The sequence below is a fragment of the Coptis chinensis genome, chromosome 4, assembly GCF_015680905.1.
Source record: "Coptis chinensis isolate HL-2020 chromosome 4, ASM1568090v1, whole genome shotgun sequence".
Classification (NCBI taxonomy): Eukaryota; Viridiplantae; Streptophyta; class Magnoliopsida; order Ranunculales; family Ranunculaceae; genus Coptis; species Coptis chinensis.
Window position 1 is genome coordinate 100,553,220 of NC_141459.1, and position 22,945 is coordinate 100,576,164.

General features: G+C 34.6%; 3 protein-coding genes and 2 long non-coding RNA genes across 5 annotated transcripts; 3 read left to right on the plus strand and 2 right to left on the minus strand.

Annotated features, from left to right (window-relative positions):
- Positions 1-1,243: 1,243 nt before the first annotated feature.
- LOC147506252 (uncharacterized) lies at positions 1,244-2,584 on the plus strand. Its single transcript, XR_015220767.1, has 3 exons — positions 1,244-1,678; positions 2,032-2,139; positions 2,270-2,584. It is a non-coding gene; the product is annotated as an uncharacterized LOC147506252 (long non-coding RNA).
- Positions 2,585-2,804: 220 nt separating this feature from the next.
- On the minus strand, positions 2,805-7,018 carry LOC147506253 (uncharacterized). The gene is made up of 5 exons (XR_015220768.1): positions 6,709-7,018; positions 6,299-6,341; positions 4,358-4,436; positions 3,197-3,254; positions 2,805-3,119 (listed from the first exon to the last, which is right to left on the minus strand). It is a non-coding gene; the product is annotated as an uncharacterized LOC147506253 (long non-coding RNA).
- A 3,408-nt stretch (positions 7,019-10,426) lies between these two features.
- Positions 10,427-13,000, minus strand: LOC147506254 (HIPL1 protein-like). Its single transcript, XM_086605722.1, has 4 exons — positions 12,962-13,000; positions 11,418-11,650; positions 11,266-11,323; positions 10,427-10,587 (listed from the first exon to the last, which is right to left on the minus strand). The coding sequence occupies exons 1-4, from the start codon at positions 12,998-13,000 to the stop codon at positions 10,510-10,512; spliced, it is 408 nt and encodes a 135-aa protein (XP_086461848.1). The 3' UTR covers positions 10,427-10,509.
- Positions 13,001-16,892: 3,892 nt separating this feature from the next.
- Positions 16,893-18,212, plus strand: LOC147506255 (uncharacterized). The gene has a single exon (XM_086605724.1). The coding sequence runs from the start codon at positions 16,893-16,895 to the stop codon at positions 18,210-18,212; it is 1,320 nt and encodes a 439-aa protein (XP_086461850.1).
- Positions 18,213-19,844: 1,632 nt separating this feature from the next.
- Positions 19,845-20,615, plus strand: LOC147506256 (uncharacterized). The gene has a single exon (XM_086605725.1). It carries the CDS (start codon positions 19,845-19,847, stop codon positions 20,613-20,615), a length of 771 nt encoding a protein of 256 aa, XP_086461851.1.
- Positions 20,616-22,945: the final 2,330 nt, after the last annotated feature.

Below are 22,945 nucleotides of genomic sequence, written 5' to 3' on the forward strand. Positions count from 1 at the left end.
TTACGGGAATTAACTGCTCTATAAGGAGTGAACCCTTCGATATAGTAAATGCGATTTTCTTCGATTTGATGTCTGAACTTTGTTTCAACGCTTAACGGGATTTTTGCGTGTATTATGTGGCCCTGATATTGGTAAGAAAAATAACAAATGGGTTAAAGTAAGATATTAATGTTAATCATAATTAAGTTGTTTAATAGGTTTAATGTGAATAAATAATAAAACGAATTATATATGTACATGTTCATCAAATAGTAGCATGTCGAAACTCTTGAATTGATCTGTTGTATAGTCTGTTGTTTCCCAAATTCGAGCAACTCGTACAACTATTTTCCAATTGCCATTACCAATAATATCATTAACACAGTGATGGTGAGCATAAGACATTCTGGTAATAATGAGAAAGATTGAAAGGTAGGAAGTTTGGGATGAATATGTGATTGTGATCTTATTTAGAGTGAGTTATATTGTTATGTTTGATATTGTATGGTATCCTTGAGACTGCGTTAAACTATACGTAGATATATATAGAGCCACCTAAATATGTTTAGAATGAAAAGGATAAATTGAGCCGCTTCATTGAAATTGTAAAAAGCCTGTGAATGTAAGGCAAATAGGTTAGTAGGTAGGATATATGATCAGGTGTATAAACGTGGGTTTATGGTGATGTGTAGATATGTGAGGGAAATGGGTAAGGTAAAATTATAGATAAGGTGATGTGTCAATATAATGAATATATGGGGGAGTGGGTACGCATGAAATTTGGGGTAGTGTGAAATGGGATAAAGTTGTTAGATTGTCAGGTGGGAAGAGGGAGGGAAAGATATATGGTTGCCAACATCATTTCTATAGACAATGTGAGAATAGAACAACGTGACATGTGGAGCAAGAAGTGACGGGTGGACTCATGCATGTTATGGTTTATACAATGCTTTGTTTGTCTCGTAGCTTTTAACTAAGGAAGGTTTCAACTAATGCTTTATACTTGGAGCAAGAAGGAAGTGTGAGCGTGTATCAATTTGGTGTATTTACTTGACACGTATTCTGGACATTTCTTTTGGTTTGGATTAACATGCTTTATAGAATAATTCGTTTGTCTCGTAGATTTAAATAGTTAGGAGAGTTAACTAAGGCAGGTTCCAACTAATGTTTTATACTTTTGGATATATATATGAATGCCTATTTATAGGCATACGATATTAGATGCAACAAAATGATATCAGTTTATTTATATTGTTAGATTTTTTTTCCTTGAGTTTGAAACTATTTATTTTCAATATAAAAGAATAATATAAAATATAAAACGACTTAACATGGTTAGATGCTGTTATGGGTTTAATTATATATTTAGAAGGAAAGTATTTTGTTATAATGATCTATTCTCTCATAAAAGTTGATTTTTTATGATGAAATCGACTTGTGGTGAATTTAGTACTTAGTATTACTTTTAAGTGTTTAAACACAGGTCGCTTGTATTTCACCAAAGTCAATTTTATCGAATTGTCAAGTGCTTAAGTTTGGGGCATATTTGTTGTTAATGTCCTAATCTGTTCAAAATATCTGGGTACAAAAAAAAAAGGTACTGACAATGTTGTTTTGAACATTGAAATGTTACAATGTAGCAGAGAAAGGCACATGAACAGGAGATGGTTTTATTCAGATAATCAAGATGATTGAAGAGGTATAAAATTATATATAATAATGGAGTTAGTGTTTTTATAATGAGAAAAATATTGAGAAGTAGAAATTTGTTTTTGTTCAAGAGGTGTGTGGTGTTAATTTGCTTGTAAGTATTTAATTATTAGAATGACTTAGGTTAAGACATGGTTTATTATGTATTAAGTGTGAAACTGTATGGGGAAGGTGCATACTTTATCAATGTTTTTTTGTTTTTGTGGGTGTAACAGTTAGTTGTGGAAGCTATGTAGTAATTATTTTGATTTTTTTAAATAATTGAGGTGAAGTTTGGTATGTAGAGTTTCTTCAACTGTTTAGTGATTGTTTTATTTGGTGGTTGTACCGTTATAAATGAAGGTACTATTCGACGTTCACAATCTGTGGCTAACTGACGTAGAAGCAAGAGATGGGAGTTAACGACGATTTCGATTGGAGTTGAAAAACCATAGGTTCTTCATTTGTTTGGTATGAATTTACTCGAGTATTTGTTTGGTATGAATTTGTTTGTTAAATCATGGTTACTAATAGAGAATTTCAAGAGTTTGAAGATTCATTTTTCAGATTAATTTTTTCGGTTAACCTGGTACTTTTGCAGAGGTGAGTACTATGGAAGGAAGAGTAACACAACACTTTTTTTGAGCTGAACACTGCTGGCTAAAGTCTACATAATAGATGCTTGTCTGTTAAATAAAATACGAAATAGTGATGCGCTAATGTGGCCCAGTTGAAGGTAGCTATCATCTTAAATGGATAACAAATTAGACCACTTCTAATTTGGGTTAGCAGAGTTAACTTTTTGCTGAATATTGCCTATTTGTAAGTGCAAAGCTAACAGGTTGTGCTGAACTACCGATGAGTGGTGAAAATTAATCGTATAACCTCTCTCTTTCCATATGATATGCGTGTGGACACTGCCTCTGGAAAAATTCCGTCAAGCTATTTTTGACATTCTAATATTGTGGAGGTCGTCTTAAGCATGTGAAGCTAAAATAGGAAAAGTGAATTGAACTGAAGTTATAGTAGAGTAACAAAAGTTAAATGAAAGCAACATTAATGCATTAGCTGTTAGTTGTCTCCTGGAGTTGACATAATGAAAAGGCAATCCAACTGAAGTGACTAAAGTAATAAAATTTTAGGGAAAACAATAGTAATGCACTACTTAGTAGTTTCCTGGTGAAGTTTACATATTGAAATAGAATGAACAAAATAACAAAAAGTATTAATGTCATAGGCTGCTGGAGTGAGCAGATTATTGTGATTACTTTCATAAGTTGATATTCATCCACTTTCATTATTTGGAGTTGTTTGCGTACAGGGTATTTAATGGCCATTATATCCCAAGAATAAGATGAAGGGCATGAGTTCTCTTTCGCTATCTTTCAACTATACTTTGTTCACTGACGTCTATCAATCAGTCATTTGAATGCTGCAATCCATTACGCGGCCTAAGTAGACAAAAACACAATTAAATAGGAATGAATTGAAAGTTTTCAAATAAAAGCAATATCGATATATTACTTACTATTTAAGCTTCAAATCTATCTCCAACGGAGACTCGCAAAGTGGTGGTGGCAGACCAGCTGTAGATATAAAATTAAGCAATTTTTGATCATATAAATGCCTTTAGTCATTGGTAACATATTGAAATAAGTAATATGTTTGGTTTTCTCCTGGGAACAGAGGGATGGTGAAAGCAATGTAATCGGACTCGTGATCATTATTGGACAAAGCATGATATCTAATACTTTTTAGTAACGTATCAATTTTCTACCCCAGATAACTATTTAAGTTTGATAGAGTAACTTCTGTAAGTCTGTTCCTCAGGTGCTGAGCAATCACATGGCTTTATATTCAAAGTATATTGGGATTTTTTAAAATAGTCCGCAATTAATTTTATGAAATATGTTGTACTATTTGGTTTAAAGAAGAGGATAACAACAACGATAATGATTGTGAAAAAAAAAATACCAAATAGACGACGATAATAGAGAATGAAAGAAGAGTTCTCTAAACCCTTGTTTGGATTTAATTAAAGAATGCATGCTCTTAAAAACTTAGAATTAAGAAACGAAATTGTTAGCTTTAAAACTCCTAAAGTCGATTCTCCTCTTGTTATATTGAAAATGATGAAAAAGAAGGTTGTAACAATATATGTGAGACAGTTTGATAAGCAAAGTAACGATTCTTTAAACAGTTGATGTTTTTGAATTACGCCACCCCCTTGGTTGGTTAGTGTACTCAAGTTTAACGGTAGAAACTCAGTGACTGTCTTTTGTTAGTAGCTGCCTTTCCTACTCGCTTTTGGCTATTATTAGAAGGAAGGGCGACTTGTTCCCGAAAAAATGAAGGAAGCAAGAAAATTAAGTATAATTTGTTACTGAAAGGGATGAAGAGTGTAAAAACATATTATGTAGCCCTGTTTAGTGCCTACTATATTAACCATGCAGTGCCTAGACTGTTAGTGAACAATAAGATAGTGCGGAAATTGGAATAGTTAGGGAAAAAAACAATTGTACTTTGGACATTATGCATCATTAAAAAAAAACAATCCAATTACTTAAAGCATATAAAAGCATAAATTCGATTTTGAAAATTTGAGGTAATAGCATATATTGCAATCAAATTTTAATCACATTAATTAAACATTTTCTAAACCCATTAATGCAGATTTTTTTTTATATACCTCGTATTTGTGCTTGTTCGATGCCTTTCAGGTTTGTACCCATTATCCTGCTTATTCCGTTTTACAATAGGTAAGTACCCTATAAAACATATCATAAAGTCAATAATCATTTCCCTATTCAACCCATCCTTTAATAAACAAATAATAAAACATTAAGATCATTCCAGAAAAATTCATAAAGAAAGATTGAGTTGTCTATACCTAGTAGCTATTTACCAAGCACAATATAGACTTAAGTCTCGGTCGGCCGATCGCTATATGTGAAAAGAAGCATGCTTCCAAAATGACTGAGTTGAAAGGGAAGGTCTTATACAAAAAGTTAGAACTAAAGTCTAGTAAAGATGTATAGTCCTACTATTATAGAAAAGATAGGCAAATAAAGCTTAAGTGTTGTATAATAAAATACTCATAACCATTTCATTTTTTTTTTCAAAGTTATGCAACATAATGTGTACCATCTTAATCTAAGTACAGTCAGTCGCGTAAGCATATATGTAACACAATGTAACAAACTATAGATAACCTATTTGTGTAGTTATGTGACTTTTTAATGTCGCTAGTTATGCAGCATGAAACGTATTATGCATGTTTCCAGAAACTGTGCATAGAAGTTTCAACTCTTTCCATCTTTACTTGGTTTATGTTATGACAAAGTTCAAAGAGAAAAACTACACAAAAGAATAGACCCCTAAGGTGTGTATGTCACAAAGAGAGTTTAAACTAAGAGACCCTAGTTGGTAAGGTTCCCAAGTTGTTTAAAACATAAGTAAAGTAACCTCTAATAAAATAATAAGCAATTAGCTTGGAATGTATAGTGCTAAAATTATGAAGTAAAAACTTACATCATTAACATTTAGATCTATATGCATTCAATCTACGTTAAAATTCATTATTTTTTTTGAAATGGAATTGTTATTACCTTGAACTTCTTACTCTATTCCAACAACGGAAAACCAAAGTTTATAGCTAAAATAAAATAGCATACAAATATATTTTTTACAAAGAGCAGGAAAGTCCTCTTCAGAAGTAATATTGTATACACTAAACCTTAACTACCAAACAAACCAACAAAAAAACAGGAAGTTCACCGTCGCAAATCTCACGTAGTTATCAGAAAATAGAATTAAAAAACAAAAAATTGGGGGAAAAAAAATAGAAAACATTTTTAGATACTACAGTTTGCAAGTAAAACCCGAAAGCTATTTTGACGCTTCTAAAAAAGAAAGTAGTAAATCTTGAGAAGGCTTTCAAAAGGCTCGCATTCAAATTATGATCATTCAGGCTTGATAAGGAAACAAAAAAAAGAAAGCCAATTCCTCTAATAGATAAATTGTTGAATGGGTTAAATGAAATTTGGTGTGATCGCTGCAAAATTGTAAGAAACTAAAAAAGAAAAAAATATAACGAAATATCTAAAGAGAAGTAATCAACAGTAGAGAAAGAATTAGAGATCTCTATTTTATTTATATATATAAATTTTTTTGGCATGTAGCTTTTAAGAGAAAGTGAATGAGGGAAGAGTTGATAGAGATAAAAGGGTGCATAAGAAGAAAGACGACTACTTTTGTAGCCTTTTCACTGGGTACAAATGGTAACAAATCTGGTGTTAATGTGAAGAAGTTCCTTGTGATCAATTGAACAGTGCCGTAGCTGATTTTCGACTTTAATTTACACAAAAGTATAGGTAAAAGTAAATGTGTTAAGAAGATAATAGGGAAGTAATAACAATAAGGTTTTTAGTTAGTATAGCAACCACAACAATTCCCTCTACATTGGAGAAGACACTTTCTTGAGAAGGAATTGGGGATACATAGGCATATAGTATGACAGGATATGCATTTTAGGTAAAATATTGATAGCATGCACATGTCACCTACACGATCTGATTTCAAGACGAAAAACACAACAAAAACTGTAAACCAAAAGTAAAAACACACTGACCTCAGTTGTGCAGCTTTGACAGCTTGAACTGCAGCAACTACATCTTCAATAACAACACAATCGAAAATAATTATATATATTAGTAAATTGATATTGTTAGAAGTGTCAGGCTAAACTATAACAGTCAGCACCGACCATTAGAGCTTCAAATTTCATACTAAAAAATATGGTTAAAGTTGAGCAATCATATGGACCTGTTTAGGTACATGGCGTGTGCTGACTATTATAGCCCAAGAATAAGATCAAGGGCATGAGGTCCCTTTCGCTATCTTTCAATTATATTTTGTTTACTGACATCTATTAAGCAGTCTTTTGAATTCTGAAATCCATTACGTCGACTAATTAGACAACACAAAAATTAAATATGAATGAAAGTTTTCAAGTAACAGCAATATCTATATATTACTTACCATTTCAGCTTCAAATCCAAGGAAGACTCGCAAAGTGGTTGTGGCAGATCGGATGTAGATATGAATTAAGAAATTGTTGATGATAGAAATGGCTTAAGTCATTAGCAACAGAGTGAAATAAGTGAGCGATGTAATGCGACTCCTGACTATTATTAACTCGTGACCATGCTCAGACAAAGTAGGAACCAGCAGAGATATTCAAGTGGACAGTGAATGGTTAGCTTTCTATGGAATTAGAATGTTATATGGTACCTTATTTTGTCGATATGATTTTTGGGAAGAATGAAGTAGTTCATTTTGTGACTCCACCCCCCACACTATCCATCTGTTTTCTCGACATTTTTTTTTTTTTTTTGAAAAGCCCAAGTAAAGCCCATTAGATAGAAGCTTTTCCTTAGTTGACCATTTGCTTTAGTCAAATCCAAATAATAGTAGGTATCGACCACGTGTTGTTAATTTAATTAGGTGTTAAAAATTTTATGAATTTTGACTGGCATCTGTATAGGTAATAAGCGGAGAAATTAATATCATTGTTTTGTTGGGAGTCTATATTATCGTCAGTTTATAGGTTTTCCCGATACCATCAGTGTATCCACAGACCATTAGTTCCAATTTCTCCAAAGAAGTTACAGGTAAACCTTCTTCCTTCACTTCCAATTTTTCAATGTATCCATTCCCATTCAAATTTTCACCAAACCGCACTGCAAATCGCCTAGACCCTCTAGGAAAATCTCTCTTCGCAGACACACTCCTCTTAAACTTATAAGATTGAATATCAAAGACAAAACTACCCTTTCAACAATTTTCTAATAATCTCGTCGTCATAACTACATTACCATTTACTTTATGTCCATCATTTACAAACCCAACTAATGACTTTCCCATTTTTAATCAACAACTGGTCAAATTACTCTAGTGAAAAAAACTAAATGTATGTGTGTATGTTGTTACATGATATACTGAATGTAGTGTATTTTTTTTCAGGTTATTTTGGAATTCTATCAAAATGGAAGTGTAAGTTGAGTTATTTTTGTATTAGTATCCATTTATTTTTATGTTTAAATGTTTATTTTTGTTATAATTACTAATTTTTTTGTCTATTTTTTTTTTTTTAATTTTTTATGTTTTGTAGAGATTGTTCGTGTAAATTTCGTAATTTTTTTTGTTGTCCAAAAGACAAATGGTCAGCAGAATCGCATGTTCAATATAATTATGAGTGTATTACTGTTTTCAGTTTTTTTGAATATCTGATTTAAAAAATCAAGCAGAAGAGGCGTTGTATACACCGTGGTGGGTCTAATGTTTATGCAAATAGTGAAACTCAAAAGGCGGTTATGAGGATGAGGAACATATTAGATGAGTAAGTTTTTATTTTTTATTTATTTATTTATTTTTTTTGTAATTTAATTACTTATAATGTTATTAATTTGATTTTTGTGTGTGATTTTTTATTTATTTATTTATTTATTTTTTTTTTTTTTTTTTTTTTTTTGTGAAGTGTTAGGTGTTCGTCAGATGCTATAAAGATGTTCTGGATAAATAATGAAATGGATAATCTAGTCGAGTATTATGAGAAAAACTTTGAAGGATTAACTTTTTTGAACTGTATGGAATTTTTGGTTGAAGTTCTTACGAAATATATTAATTTGGATGAATCTGATGAAGAGGCTGTTTGTCCTCGTCTTAAAATGAAGAGCATTCAAGAATTTTATGATGAAGGAACTTCAAGTGGTTGGAATGTGGATGCTAAAAAAAAAAAGAAGTATTTAGCAATAAAAGTTGTTGATAGGTAATTTTTCTTTTATATTACCTATTTGCCGTTTATTTTTTTTCCTCTTAATTTCTATTTTAGCTGAATGGAATATTATATGTTTTATTTAACAGGTTGAGTAGTTGGTCTGCATCAGAAATAAAATGGATAGGAAAGGGCAAGGTTGAAGCATATATGGTGGTTGCTGATCTAATTGTGGATATTGTTAAGAAACACTAACCGTTGTTCCGTTAGTTTTAGAAAGTTGGTGTTAGTTTTTTGGTGTTTGGATGTCTTTTTTTTTTTTAGAATTGTAATATGTATAGTATTTATGGAGATAAAGATTGTGTTGTTTGGCAGTAGATTTTTGAGTTAATTATGCCTTTAAACTCTATTAGACCTGTGGGAGTTTGTATGCAGGGTTATTAGTTATTTCTTTATATAGAGCTATTTTCAGTTTCGAGTTTGCAAAAAATCCAAATCGAAATGACATGCTGATAAGTACTATTTGTTTATGGTATTATGTAATAGCTTCAGTTATCAAGTCTTTGGCGTTGTTTTAGGATGCCGTCACAAACTAAAGTAGTAAATCAGTGTTTTGTGAAAACTATGAATAATAGGTATTGAAATAGGGTGAATTGACAATTAATCGAAACAGAGTATTATTGAGAAAAAATCAAATCAGAATAACCAATGAAGAGTATACGCGGAGGCAGAAAACACGAAACTGATACTCTGGGCCCAACATGATTAGTTAGCAACCTTTTAAATTACTATGCTAGAGTGGTTCACCACACTACATAGGATAAGTTTTCATTATATATGGATATAAGGAGTTAACGTCATAGTAGTTCAAATTGTAACCTAATGGCTTATACACATAAGAATGACCACCGTAGTAACCACAACGAATGAATCCAGCTTCGTTCTTACTTGCTATATGGATAGGGAAAGTACGTGGATTGTAATACAAAATACGAAATATCATCATTGATAGCGATGACAATGTCAAGCAATTTGTTATATCCACTTTGAATTGAGTCCAATAAATCTCTTGAGCCTTCTGCATAACACCACCTAACAAAAGAATATCCTGGTTCATATAGTCCAACAATAAAGATATCTGAGTTTTAAGAGTTGACACTCGCAAGTCGTCATGAGCGATAGTGCCTTTTGAACCTAATTCAGGACATAACGTCTTAGCCAATGTGGATATAGCGCTGATGCTATGGGTTCAATCATTTACAGGTATGCTAAATGTGGAGATAGTGCTGATGCTATGGGTTTGAGCACGTCAGGAAGTCTTATCCTTGAAAATTCTCTGTAAGTCGAACTGACGCAACTGGTAACCAAATAAATTAAGGAGAAGCAGTCCATATAAAAAACAGTCTGATAACGTCAGGAAGTCTGATCCTTCAAAATTCTCTGTAAGTCGAACTGACGCAACTGGTAACCAAATAAATTAAGGAGAAGCAGTCCATATAAAAAACAGTCTGAATAAGATTTAAAAAAAACAAACACAACACAGTTAAAGAAAATAATATCTTGACAAATTTCTTTAGGATCACGTGGAAAAAAACACACAACGAACACACTTCCTGTTGTAGAGTCACAAAGAAACATTATAGAGTTATGTAGTATGCTAGCATAGCACTCAGTTAGAGTGAAATTGGATTGAAGATAAATCTCTTCCATGGGGAAAGATAATTTTTTATCTATCTCTGGCAACCGTGGTCGTTCTTCATCTTGTATGCTTGTCTCTTCACCAGCAAAGTCCAAAGCATCCTGGAAATCCTTAGCTACTGTTAGCCACAACACATTGCAGGGAGCATAACTATTAGCTAGATTATCACTTCCAAGACCACCACGCCTGCCTGTTCCCGATGCCCAAAGCCCATACCCACTGTGAGCAACAATTATAGTGTGGGCAGCTCCACATACAATTTGGAGGGGATTAATAACCTTAGAGCCATATTCATTACACGGAATGTACATAGCAGAGAGCGCATCTCCAACATCAGTCAATGTTGATCCTTGACATGTTGCAAAATCTAGCCAAATCCATGCCGACAATGTAACGTTCGTTTCGCATCTTTCCTTTCTACAAAGTGAACTCCTCTTTGTATTCTCTGACAATATTCAGAAGATAGACATATTTTTTGAAAATGAATTTCAAATACTTGATGACAATACGATAGAGGGATGCGCGCAAATAAGAATAAATCTAGCTAGATACAAAAAAACTAACTGATAAAATAATGAGGTTGAATTACATAGGAGACTTCACCAAAGAAATAAAGCACAAAAAGGCAGTGAAGCTTATATAGCTGTAGGCATGTTTGCAAAAGTAAGAGATGCATTGGTTCGAAACCCAAGCACTTTGGGAATGATTGGCTCATAGAAGATAATGACATTCATCCCTGTAAATTGCTGGAATATTGCAAGAACCAATGTGATGATCAATCGGGGTCTATATTTTTTATTCAAGATTGTTTTCTATGGCTGGTCGCTTTCCAAAATCAGTCTATATTTACTCCCAACAAATCATTCAACTCTTCGACAATGTTATATGTGGCACGAATATAATGTGAACCAGCAGGGCTAAGAAGAATGGATCTATCCTGGGTCGCATGTTTCAAGTCAGATGAAACACTATAACAGTATCCCAAAACTATATAAAAAAAATGCATAAAAACAACATAACCTAAAGCCCCGTTGCCTCTCTCCATTCAATTCCACAAAAATAACACATTTTTAACACAATCAAAACTATTAAAGTAAATTAAGATAAGGAGGGCCCAACAAACCTGAGACATGGCAGCAGCAGCCCACATATATTTTGCGTATAAATCTGCATATATGTACCTGGTAATCCATACATTAATGTTGTTAGTAACAGATACCACTAATTTTGTGACTGTATATTTGAAAGGGAGTATATAAAGAGTACTAAACTCACCTTCCATTCATGCATGGATCAGTCAAGGATCTATAGAAATAATCACCAGTAATTGATGCAGATGGTTCGTTCTTATTTACATTAGAGTGGCTATATACCAATATAGATGAGATGAAACTCGAGGAGCTAATGGAAGTATTTCCTACAGGAACTTTATATAGGGAATAGCCCTCATAAACAGGCCATCCATACTTACCACCCTTGGTGATCAGATTCACCTCTTCATATTTTACCTATATGACAATAAGTTAAAAATTAATAATATATGAGGCGTTCTACGATTTGTTCTTGTAATCGGGATCCGCAGAAATGAATAAGTATATACTTTCAAGAAAGTTAAAAAGCTAATACTATATTTAACTTAGAATGAGAGTAAGTAAGAATAAAGTTTAAGAGGAAGCACAACAGGGTTTATTTGGAATAAAGAGTTAACGAATGGTGCAAAGTGATAGTTCAAATTTTCATTAGAAGGGAATGGGGAAAAATAGTGAGCTATTCATCAAATACAATAGTTGAGGTTCTGATGGTGAGAGGTAACTTTTTGATGTGACGAAACAACAAAATTGGTATATGTTATCATCACAGACTGAAAGTAAAAGATTTCTAAATTTGGTGTAATGCAGAAGGAGGCGGCACTTCTCCTCAGTTAGGCTGCTAATTTTGGTGGCCACTAATTTCTCTCTACTCAAGATTTTAAAGTGGGATACAATTAATGAATAAAATTGAAACAGAAACATCCATTGAGTATTGTACTATATTGTTCGTTAACTAATAATTTGAAGATTATAAAGAACAAATACCTTATCTTAATTCATGAAGCAATATAAGAAGTGACTTTGGACGCAATACTGCCCCTTTCTTGTGCAATTGGGTTATGCTAAGAACATCAAGGCTTTGTTTTAAAGATGAATATGTATGTACATGTATAGTTGTCGATCTGAGACAGAAACAATCTGATGGTTCCCTTATTTGGTATCTACAATATGAGTAATATGAGGTTAGCATGCACAATTTATGGGGGAAATTAACTGAGCAACAATGGTGAAAAAGGGTAATGTACCAGTAGTAATAGCAGTCGTCTTTGTTCTTGATGCTACCAGTAGTTTTCATTGGACCTGGCAGTTCAATTTGTACCGGCAAATAAATCCCTCAGAGCAACTGTTATTTTGACCTACATTTGGTTTCTTATAGTTGCGATCATAAATCTGTAACAGGGTTAGTATGATATATGATATGTATTAACTTTCTTTGTAATCATAATAGACTTGAAAGCAGCAATGTAAATCAATATTAGTATATATGTGTTGTTTTTAATTATGTACAGACATATAATATAACATATTCAGTTAGAATATCAATATACATAACATTTGGTTGGGAAACACGACAGAGTAGTCTGCTTCTATCAGTGGCTTAATAGCCAAAGATAAAGCATATAAGGATCACTGTTGTAAGTAGGATTTATATTCAAATGTAAATGCAAAAAGGAAAAATAGTAATCAGCACAACAATTAAGAAAAGCATACACATGATGTCATCTTTACCTCATCTAAAGTGGTATTGTGCTGGTCAGAATTCTCCATGGCAGAAACTTTCCAAGAAAGTGGCAAAGGGTTTTGTCCTGATCAAATCAAGGCTCTAGCGCCCCAAGTCCCCAGCGTTTGCAGTGATGATATCAATGGCCTGTCACACATATTGTAAGTGTTAGATGGCCGTGCAAGTGGGAATTCGCCAACTACAAAATGCATGCTAATATTTCTGAAAATATTCATCACTGGACCAGGCTCAGCTTCATATTTCATTAAATCAACTTGCCTCCTTTGAAAAAAGGGATTTTAAGTTCTGCAAAGCAAGTCGTTCCATCCAGTCTACAATCTGAAACCACTCAGCCGAAAATTATCCTTATAATTTTAGAGCCAACTTGTGTAGTAGTAAACGCGATGTAGATATAGAATTAAGAAATTCTTGATGATTTAAATTCCTTGAGTCATTGGCAACATAGTCAAATAAGTAGTATGCTTGTTCTTCTCCTTGGAATACACGGATGATTGATGGATGTAATTCAACTCATCACCATAAGCAGACAAAACAGGGAAGGGCTTAGATGTTAAATTGGACAGTGAATGGTGACCCTATTATGCAATGAGAATGTCATACGGTACTTTAATAATATTATCGACAATGCAAGATTGACTACTATCGTCAATGTGAAACAACATGGGTGGTGAGAAGCATGGATCTCTCCTGGGTAACATATTTTTTAGTAAGATGACTCACTCTAATAGTTCACAAGAGCTTATAATATGTTATACATGCATCAATCTTTTGTGCAATAGTAACATGAGCCATGACGGGTAGTCCTTGGGGGAAATCTCGACCTAATACCAAAACATTGCGACCAATGGGTAGATCTGAATCACTTATATGTTTTAGTGTTCTGTTCAGAGGCTAAAAAAACATGGGGATGTGTCATTGTTTCTTCATCCCAGGTAAAGAAACTTGTTTAACATAGCAGGTTACCAAGAGGAGATTCTTTACGCACCTTGTAGGTGTATTATGCAAACGTCGGTAGGGGAAGTGAAAGCTTGAAAGAGTTGTACGACCCCAAAATAAGATAGTGGGTGCAAGACCTTAAGTTGACATTGCAATGACAATGTATCGAGGCTATGATTTCTTAAGCATGCTAAAACTGAACTATATAAAAATATCTTCCCTGTTATGCTAGCACCATGAATGAAGTAGACCGAGCTATAATTACGTACACGTGAATTCACAATGGTCTGGAATGTAGAATAAGACGGGAATATAATGAGAATTATACAACTATAAATACAAACTAAAGTACGATGGTGAAATAAACTCTTGCAACAATTGTTTAAATCGCGAAGGTAAAACGATAAAAAATAGTATTTTTTTTCAATGAATCAATCCAATTCAATTAAATAGAAATAGAAATATAGTGTACTTACCCGACTGAAGGCAGATTTTGTAAGGGTAACTTTTGTTGAGGCTTGTGTGGGGTACAATCTAGTAAGAGAGAAGTTGAACATTCTTGAAAGAGATTCTTGTAGACACAGCGACGACACCAATAGAAGCTTCCAAATTTTAGCCTGAGCATGTGGTTGATGAGAGTTGACTTTTAAAGATACACGGGCATATCCCTTGTGCACAAACTTATAGAAAGATTTGACTGATTTGATTGTAGCACACACCTCTAGGTTGATGTCACAGTAATACTTTATAAACAGCAAATGTTATATGGAACAACCCATCTATTGTCACCAGAAACTTTATTATGCAGATAAACAACTCAACTGTCAACACATCTTCGGTATATACCATATGGATTAGTTCTATGTGTACATTCACTGGTGCAAATGCTTTGGGAAACCTTTTTTTACACAGCCCATTTGGTCATGCAAACACACTGAGCATTTAATGCCCGTAAGGACCATGGCTAATGTTCTTCATTATTATGTTGTATAACCTTGGGCTGGTCACGGGATCACAAATTTCAACATGTCATATTTTGTCATAATCATCAGGCTTTCTAAGCTTGTCGTTGTCATTGAATAGTATGAATATATGACCGTGGGGGTAGAGCATATATTTGAAATTCAATCACATGGATGTATGCATGGAGCAATCATCCTAAAATACCCTTTTCGAATAAATATTTTTTTAGTTGGTATTCATATCTGGCCTAATATGTGATATTTACATATATTTAACTGGGCAAATAAGTTGAGATAAAGGTGGTTGGACATTATTAAGTGGCAAATATAAACCATAATCCCTTATCAAAATTCATATTTTCTTATTTATATAGCAAGGGAAAAGCAGTTAGATAGCATGGTATAACTACAAATAATTATATAACTTACAAAAGGTGACTATTTATTGATAACAAAATATTATGAAAACTAAACTAACAGTAGAAATGGAAAACTTACAATGGAACAGTTGACAAAATAATACAATGTATATCTCTGGACTTTTCAGTTGTACTTCAGTATAATACCTGGTATCGTGTAAAATTGTTCCATTTCTAAGTTACTTCAAAACTATCTTGGATCTTTTGTCTGTACATAATAAATAAATATAACATTAGAATATAACTAAAACAATAAAAAATAAATAATTGTACAAATAAAAAATAAATAAAATGATATGCTATGTAAACAAAAAGGAATCAAATTGGCCATATTTCCTAACTAAAGTTAATCTCTTAGTATCTCAAATATGACTATGTAATATTTTAGTTGCAATAGTTGGAGTAAGTAAATCGGAACGCACTCAATTGTTACGGAGTTAAATTTTTTTGATGTACTTGTATAGGTAATAATTGATTATGTGTTGTCCAAATATTTTGTTTGTATTGTTATTCTTAATGTAGGTATTAAATAGCTTGTGGGTGTTTTTGGTCAAGTGTGTTTAGTAGAGGTATTATGCACTAACAGCAAGTGAGATAAATAAAACAGTAACACTGTAGTCTATAAATGGTTTAAAATGTCCAGTGAAACAGCGTAGCACCAATTAATTGCCTTTTTGATATAATAGGTTAATAGTAAATAGGTAGTTCAACTAATGCATCATAATATTGAAGGTAATGAGTGATATAATGTCAGCATGGAATTACTTTAATGTCAAAAAGCAAGTTGCATATAAAGGGTTCTAGTTGGTTAGTTAAGATTAACCATTAACCAAATACCGGGGCTATAATAGTATTGCATAATAAATTAATTAAAAAGACAAAATATTAAGTTATTAACCATATTTGTATTAAGGTAATCATGTTATTACTTAGAAAACGAAGCTAAATAATGAAATTGTATATCGAAGGATTAGAAATAGGTAATAGTAAAAGATTCAAACGGTGATTTCCGTATAATTCTAAACCAATGGACATTAAGTAAACAAATATCCCATAGAAACCTAGTAGACATTAAGTAAACAAATAGTAAACAAATTAGGAAGTACCTGGCTCAAAAGAAAGCTTTGTGTAACAATTAAGTTATAAAGCGGAGTAAGTCGGCATATACGTCGATGCAAAACAAAAAATATGGCTGTTGGAAGTGATGAAGTAACTGAAAGAGCTGAGGTTGCTGGAAGTGATAAGAACTGTGAGGGTGCTAGAAGTGAAAAGGACTGTGAGGGTGCTGGAAGTGACAAGGAAAGTGAGGTTGCTGGAAGTGATAAGGACTGTGGGGGTGATGGAAGTGAAGAGGAAGATGATGTACAAGAGATCGAGCCAAAGCCAGCAGAGCCAGCTAGAGAGAATGCGAAGAGTGACAGCTCAAAAATCACGAAAGTCCAAGGGAGCAAAAAAGAACAAAACAGAAGTACAAAGCAGGGGACATTCAGAGTAATACCTATAACAACTAGGGCAAAGGCGGCAAGAGAAAAGATAGAAATACCGAAAGAAGGGAACAGATTTAGTCCCTTGGAAAATCAAGATAAATATCAATGATAAGCATGGGGTGTTGGAATATGCGAGGCTTTAATAAAGAATTCAAACAATATGAAGTGAAGGAACTCATTCGAAAGTTTGAACTTAACATAATGGGGATGTTGGAAACAAGAGTGAAGGAAGTAAATATGGAGGCAGTACTGAACAAGGCATGTACAGGATGGCTTTGCGAGAATAATTACAACAGTGATGACTTGGGAAGGATTTGGCTGTGCTGGAATTCACTTGAATGTACGATGACTTTGATTCTAAAAGATGACCAAAGTATAACTATGGAGTGTACGCTGAATACAGGGAAGAAGTTAATGGTGACTATGGTATATGCATCAAATAGCATGAGCATCAGAAGAGAATTATGGAATAAACTAGTGAACATCTCTGATACTACTCTACCTTGGATAGTATTAGGTGATTTTAATACAGTGCTTAGTGCCCAAGAGAGGGCTAGAGGGGCAGACACAAGAACATTACACTTCCAATACCTATTGGATTGTGTAACGATGGCTGGACTAGTGGATTTGAGATACAAAGGCCACTTCTTCACATGGAGTAATAAGCAAGAGAACAGAGCATGGAGGAAACTAGATAGAGTGTTAGTGAATGCAGAATGGATGACTGAGTTTGGAGACACACAAGCTGAATTTCTGAATCAGGGAGCTATATTAGACCATACACCAATGGTGGTCTACAAACTGACACAGAGGAATTATAAGAAGAAGATGTTTAGATTCTTCAACTGCTGGGTCCAAGAAGAAGGATTTGTGGAAACTGTAGAGAGGGCATGGGCAATAGAAGCTGTGGGAAATCCGATGTATAACGTTCATGAAAACACGAAGAATGTGAAGATGGATTTGGTTACTTGGAATAGAGAGAAACGAAGTCAAAGGCAAACAAGGGCAGATGTAACAAAGGAGATAATGTTAGAGGTGCAAACAAAGCTACAAACGGACCCTATTAATCAAGTACTGATGAGGGAAGAAAGAAAAGCAATAGGCGAGTATGTGAAAGCAGCCATAGAAGAGGAGTCAGTGTATAAGCAGAAATCGAGGGATAAAGTAATAACACTCGGGGACAATAACACAGAGTATTTCTTCAAGTCAGTTAAGGCAAGAAGGAGCACGAATAGAATTACATGCTTAAAAGATGATAAAGGGAAAGCATTAGAAGACATAAATGAGATAGGAGAGGAATGTGTGAAATTTTACAAGATGCTGTTTAGTCCAGAGGATATGCAGAGGGTAAGGTTTACTGAACTGGAAGGTATACTGACCAAAGGGAAACACAAGCCAAGAGGAACAAGAACAGATGCAAGTAATGATTTCTAGGGATGAGATTGTTGAAGCTCTAGCAGATATTGATAATGAAAAAGAGCTTTGGCATGGATGGATTCAATTCAGTGTTCTTCAAAGTATGTTGGAGGATAATAGGAGATGACTTCGGCCAAAGCAAAGAAGGAATTTCTTTAACTCGGGAGAATGCTTAATGAGGTAAATGCTACATGTATTACTTTAATTCCTAAAGTGCAATGCCCTATAACCCTTGGTGATTACAGACCTATTGCTTGTTGTACGGTAGTGTACAAATGTATAACCAAGATACTAACAAGAAGAATGAAGGAGTTCATGCCTAGAGTTGTGACACACAACCAGTCTGCATTCATTACTGGAAGAAGCATACAAGATAACATCCTGCTGTCACATGAACTGGTTCACAACTATCACAGAGAGTCATATCCTCCAAGATGCATGGCCAAGATTGACCTAAAGAAGGCATATGACTGTGTAAGATGGGAAGCTGTGACATTGGCACTGGAGAGAATAAGAGTACCCGGAAAATTCATCAACTGGGTTAAAGTGTGTATGGAAACTGCAACCTATTCAGTTATGCTAAATGGCTCTCCATATGGCTATTTCAAAAGCACTAGAGGAATTAGACAAGGAGATCCTATGTCGCCCTATCTTTTTGTGCTAGTGATGGATCTATTTACAGATATGATGCAGAGAAGTGTAGAGGAAGGAAGGTACAAGTTACATCCAAAATGTCATGATCCAATCATTACTCACCTCTCATTTGCAGATGATCTACTAGCCTTTATGCATGGAGAAGTGGACACAGCTAGATGTCTGAGCCAAAATCTGCAAAAGTTCAAGGAATGTTCAGGGCTTAAAGTTAACATGAACAAAAGTCAAGCCTTCTTCTCAGGAATGAGTCAGGGTTTGTGCAATGCCATGCAGAATGCATTACAGTTTCAAGTGGGAACCTTGCCAGTGAAGTATTTAGGGTTGCCGCTGATTACGACAAGACTGAGATCATCAGACTGCCTGTCTTTATATGAGAAAGTGGAGAAAAGAATACAGAGCTGGAAAGGGAAATCACTCTCTTATGCAGGGAGGTTACAACTCATAAAAGCAATACTCAATAATCTGAGCATCTATTGGACTGCCTCATTTAGGCTTCCAATGAAGACTATTGAAGATATCAATAGATTATGCAAAAATTTCTTATGGAAAGGGCCTGACCTAATGACAACTCATGCACTGGTAAGCTGGGAGGATGTGTGCTTCCCATATGATGAGGGAGGGCTTGGGATTAGGGATCTGGAAACTCAGAACAAAGCTGCAAACCTGAAACAAGTTTGGCAGATTGCAAGTAACAAGGAAACAATATGGGTTGAGTGGTTTAAAAAGAATCTTATCAAGCAAAACAACTTCTGGGACATGAAAATTCCAAGCAACTGTTCATGGAGCTGGCGGAATGTGTTGAAGCTAAGAACGTAAGTCGCCTCAATGATATTATACAAGATAGGAGATGGCGAAATACAAAATTTTGGAGTGATCCTTGGCATCGGGGAAGGAGTCCTAGCAGCAAAATTCCCCTCGTCTTTGCGATATAGATCAACAGTAATTTAAATCACGAAGGTATCGTGGTTTTATAGAAGATGGGAAGTGGAAAGTACCATGAAAAACATAAGAGTGCAAATGAATGAACTAGTGGCTGTAATGGAAGAAGAAGTGGAGATTGAGGGAGGAGAAGACAGAGTGGTGTGGGTAGAAACACGCACAGGAGAGTTTCAGCTAAAAGAGACTTATGAAAGTATGAGGGCGATAAAACAGGCACCAGCTTGGCATAAATTGATCTGGTTCACCAACAGAATCCCAAGACACTCGTTTATAGGGTGGATGTTCTTTAACCAAAGTCTGAAAATGCGAGATAAAATGAGGCAATGGGACATTATAAATGATGATATCTGTGTTTTGTGTTGGCGGGAAATTGAGACACATCAACATTTGTTTTTTGAGTGTGCGTATTCTATGAAAGTATGGGAAAAGCTGCTGGAGTTTGCAGGTTATAAAAGGAATAACGTCTTAACAAGTCAGGAGGAAGTGGAATGGCTGCTTCAGAAGAGTGAGGGGAAAGGTAGCAAACAAGACGCCCTAAAGCTGGTAGCAAATGGGTTTTTTTACTGGACATGGCGAGAGAGGAATAACAGAATATTTGAGAGGAAGACTTGCTTTGTAGATCAGTTGGTACAACTCATAATCCAAGATGTGAAAGTAAAGTTGAATACGATAAAGCAGAGAATGGAAGAAGGTCGAGGGTTTAAAAGATTTTATGGAGAGATGGAATATATATGTGGAACCGATACATACGATGAGTGCAAAAGTGCAAATGGGAGAGTGGGGAACAGGAATTATGACTCAACACATCGATGGTACTGCAAGGCTTGATAGGAGGATGGGCAGCTAGCATACGGATGAACAAGGTCGTAATAGCAAAGAACAAAGGGGGAGTTCAAAGCTCAAATCAATAGATTTCATCGAGCTTGAAGGACTGCAACAAGGAATGAGGCTAGCCAGCATACACAATATAAAGAGGATCAACGACCAAACCGACTCTTCAAGTGTGGTATCGTTTATAAAGAACAAGCAGAAACCATGGAGAATAAAGAAGATGATAGAAGACATAAAGACAGAGATAAATAAATTAGAATTTTTTGCAATTGCTCATGTTTTTAGAGAATGTAATAGGTTGGCGGATAAATTAGCAGAAAATGTACCTACTGTTAGCTTTATTGAACTTACCCCAAGCTCATTTTCTGAAGATATAAAGAAAATTATGTTTGAAGATGCTACTGGGGTAGAGTATGTAAGATTGTAATAACTCAAGTTTTTTTCTCTATGAGAAAGGGGTAGGGGACCTCTTAATTAAAAAACCCCGCTTGCCCAAAAAAAAAAAAAAGTCGGCATATACGACATTTCTTGTGTAAAACCCGCTTAACCCAGGTAGAACTCCTTTTTTAACCAAAAGTTTGGTTGTATTTCTCGAGACTCCTCTTGACATAGCAACATATAATTGGCCATGATTGAAAACATGATTGGGCAAATATATACCAACATGTGGTATTGTCTGTCCTTGTGACTTGTTAATAGTGAGAGCAAAACTTAAGCGAACGGGAAACTGCTTTCTTGTCAAAACAAAAGGTTTTCTGATGTCGGCTGAAGATTTTAACGGAATTCGAGGGATAAAAGCTGGGCTTCCATAGAAACTACCAGTCATTATTTCTGCATATATCATATTACTATAAAATCCTCGACATAACAATCGGGTTCCATTGCATAATCCATTTTTTGGGTTAAGATTTCGCAATAATATAATAGGACAGGCAAGTTTAAGAATAATTTTGTGAGGAGGCAACCCACCAAGAGATATAGAATTAAGGAACTCCTCTGGGTATAATTGTTGAACATCACTTTCAACTGAATCGAAAGAAAAACTTGTAAAACTTGACGATGGGAATAGGCTGATAATTTCATCATTAACCTTGTCGACTTGCTCATTTGTAGGAGTAATGATTGCTCGTTCCATCATATACACATCATCCAGTACATGATCATGCAAATTTGGGAAGACAAAATCGATTAATTGAAATAAAGATTGATCATCTTGCCATGGAATGACCATGTCATCAGGGATCTTGATCATGTCATTTGTAGTATATGTTTCAGAACCATCGCCGATCCGCATAAGTAGATCTGAAAATGATGGATCATTTCTTCCTCGCATGTTCTCTATTAGGTGAATAAATTCAATACTTTCCCAGATTGGAGAACTTGGTAAGCAAGCATCTAATATTTGAGATCTGCTTCCATATGGGACAACAGGCGGTGTTTGACGAAAGTCTCCACCTAAAACAAAGACCTTTCCACCAAAGGGCAGTTCAACTTCAGTAAGATCTCTTAAAGTGCGATCAACTGCTTCAAATGTATATCGATGTGTCATTGTTGCTTCATCCCATATGAACAAAGAAGAATGGCATAACAGTTTCGCGAGGGGCGAATGTTTTGCTATAGTACATGTAGACGTTGGATAAGTTGGTATAGGTATTTTAAATCTCGAGTGAGCTGTGCGACCACCTGGCATCATTATTGCTGCAATTCCTGATGAAGCTGTTGCAATTGCAATGTGTCCAACATTTCTCAGATAAGCAAGTATTGAACGATAAAGATAAGTTTTACCTGTTCCTCCCGGACCATCAATAAAATAAACTTTACTTTCATTTCTCATAACTGAATTTGTTATCTTTTCGAAAGCATATCTCTGTTTTTCATTCAAGCTAATAATAGAAGAGAGATCTTCAAGAGGCACGGGTACTGATTGTTCTTCTGATATTAGATCATCTTCTGTTGACTCTTCATTTGTGTTATTAGAAAAAGAAGGTAAGTTGTAGTCCGACAACTTCTTTCCATATTGAGAAAGATCAGAATTAATGTCTTTAAGCAGACGATTTACAGCTTGATCTGGGGAGAACGACAAAGAATAATCTTCCATCATATATGTATGAAACTCATCCCATAAATCACGGACATGAGGTGGATTGCAGTGCAGCAAGATAGCGACAAATAACTTTCGTAATGCATAAGGCATATGTATAGCTATTGCTTCCTGAAGAGTTTCACGAATGTCGTTGCCACCTTCGATTAAACCGAGCTTTTTTCAAGCACCTCTTTAAATGTGGAGCATACATGAGACCCAACCGCATTTAGGTTTTCATATGATG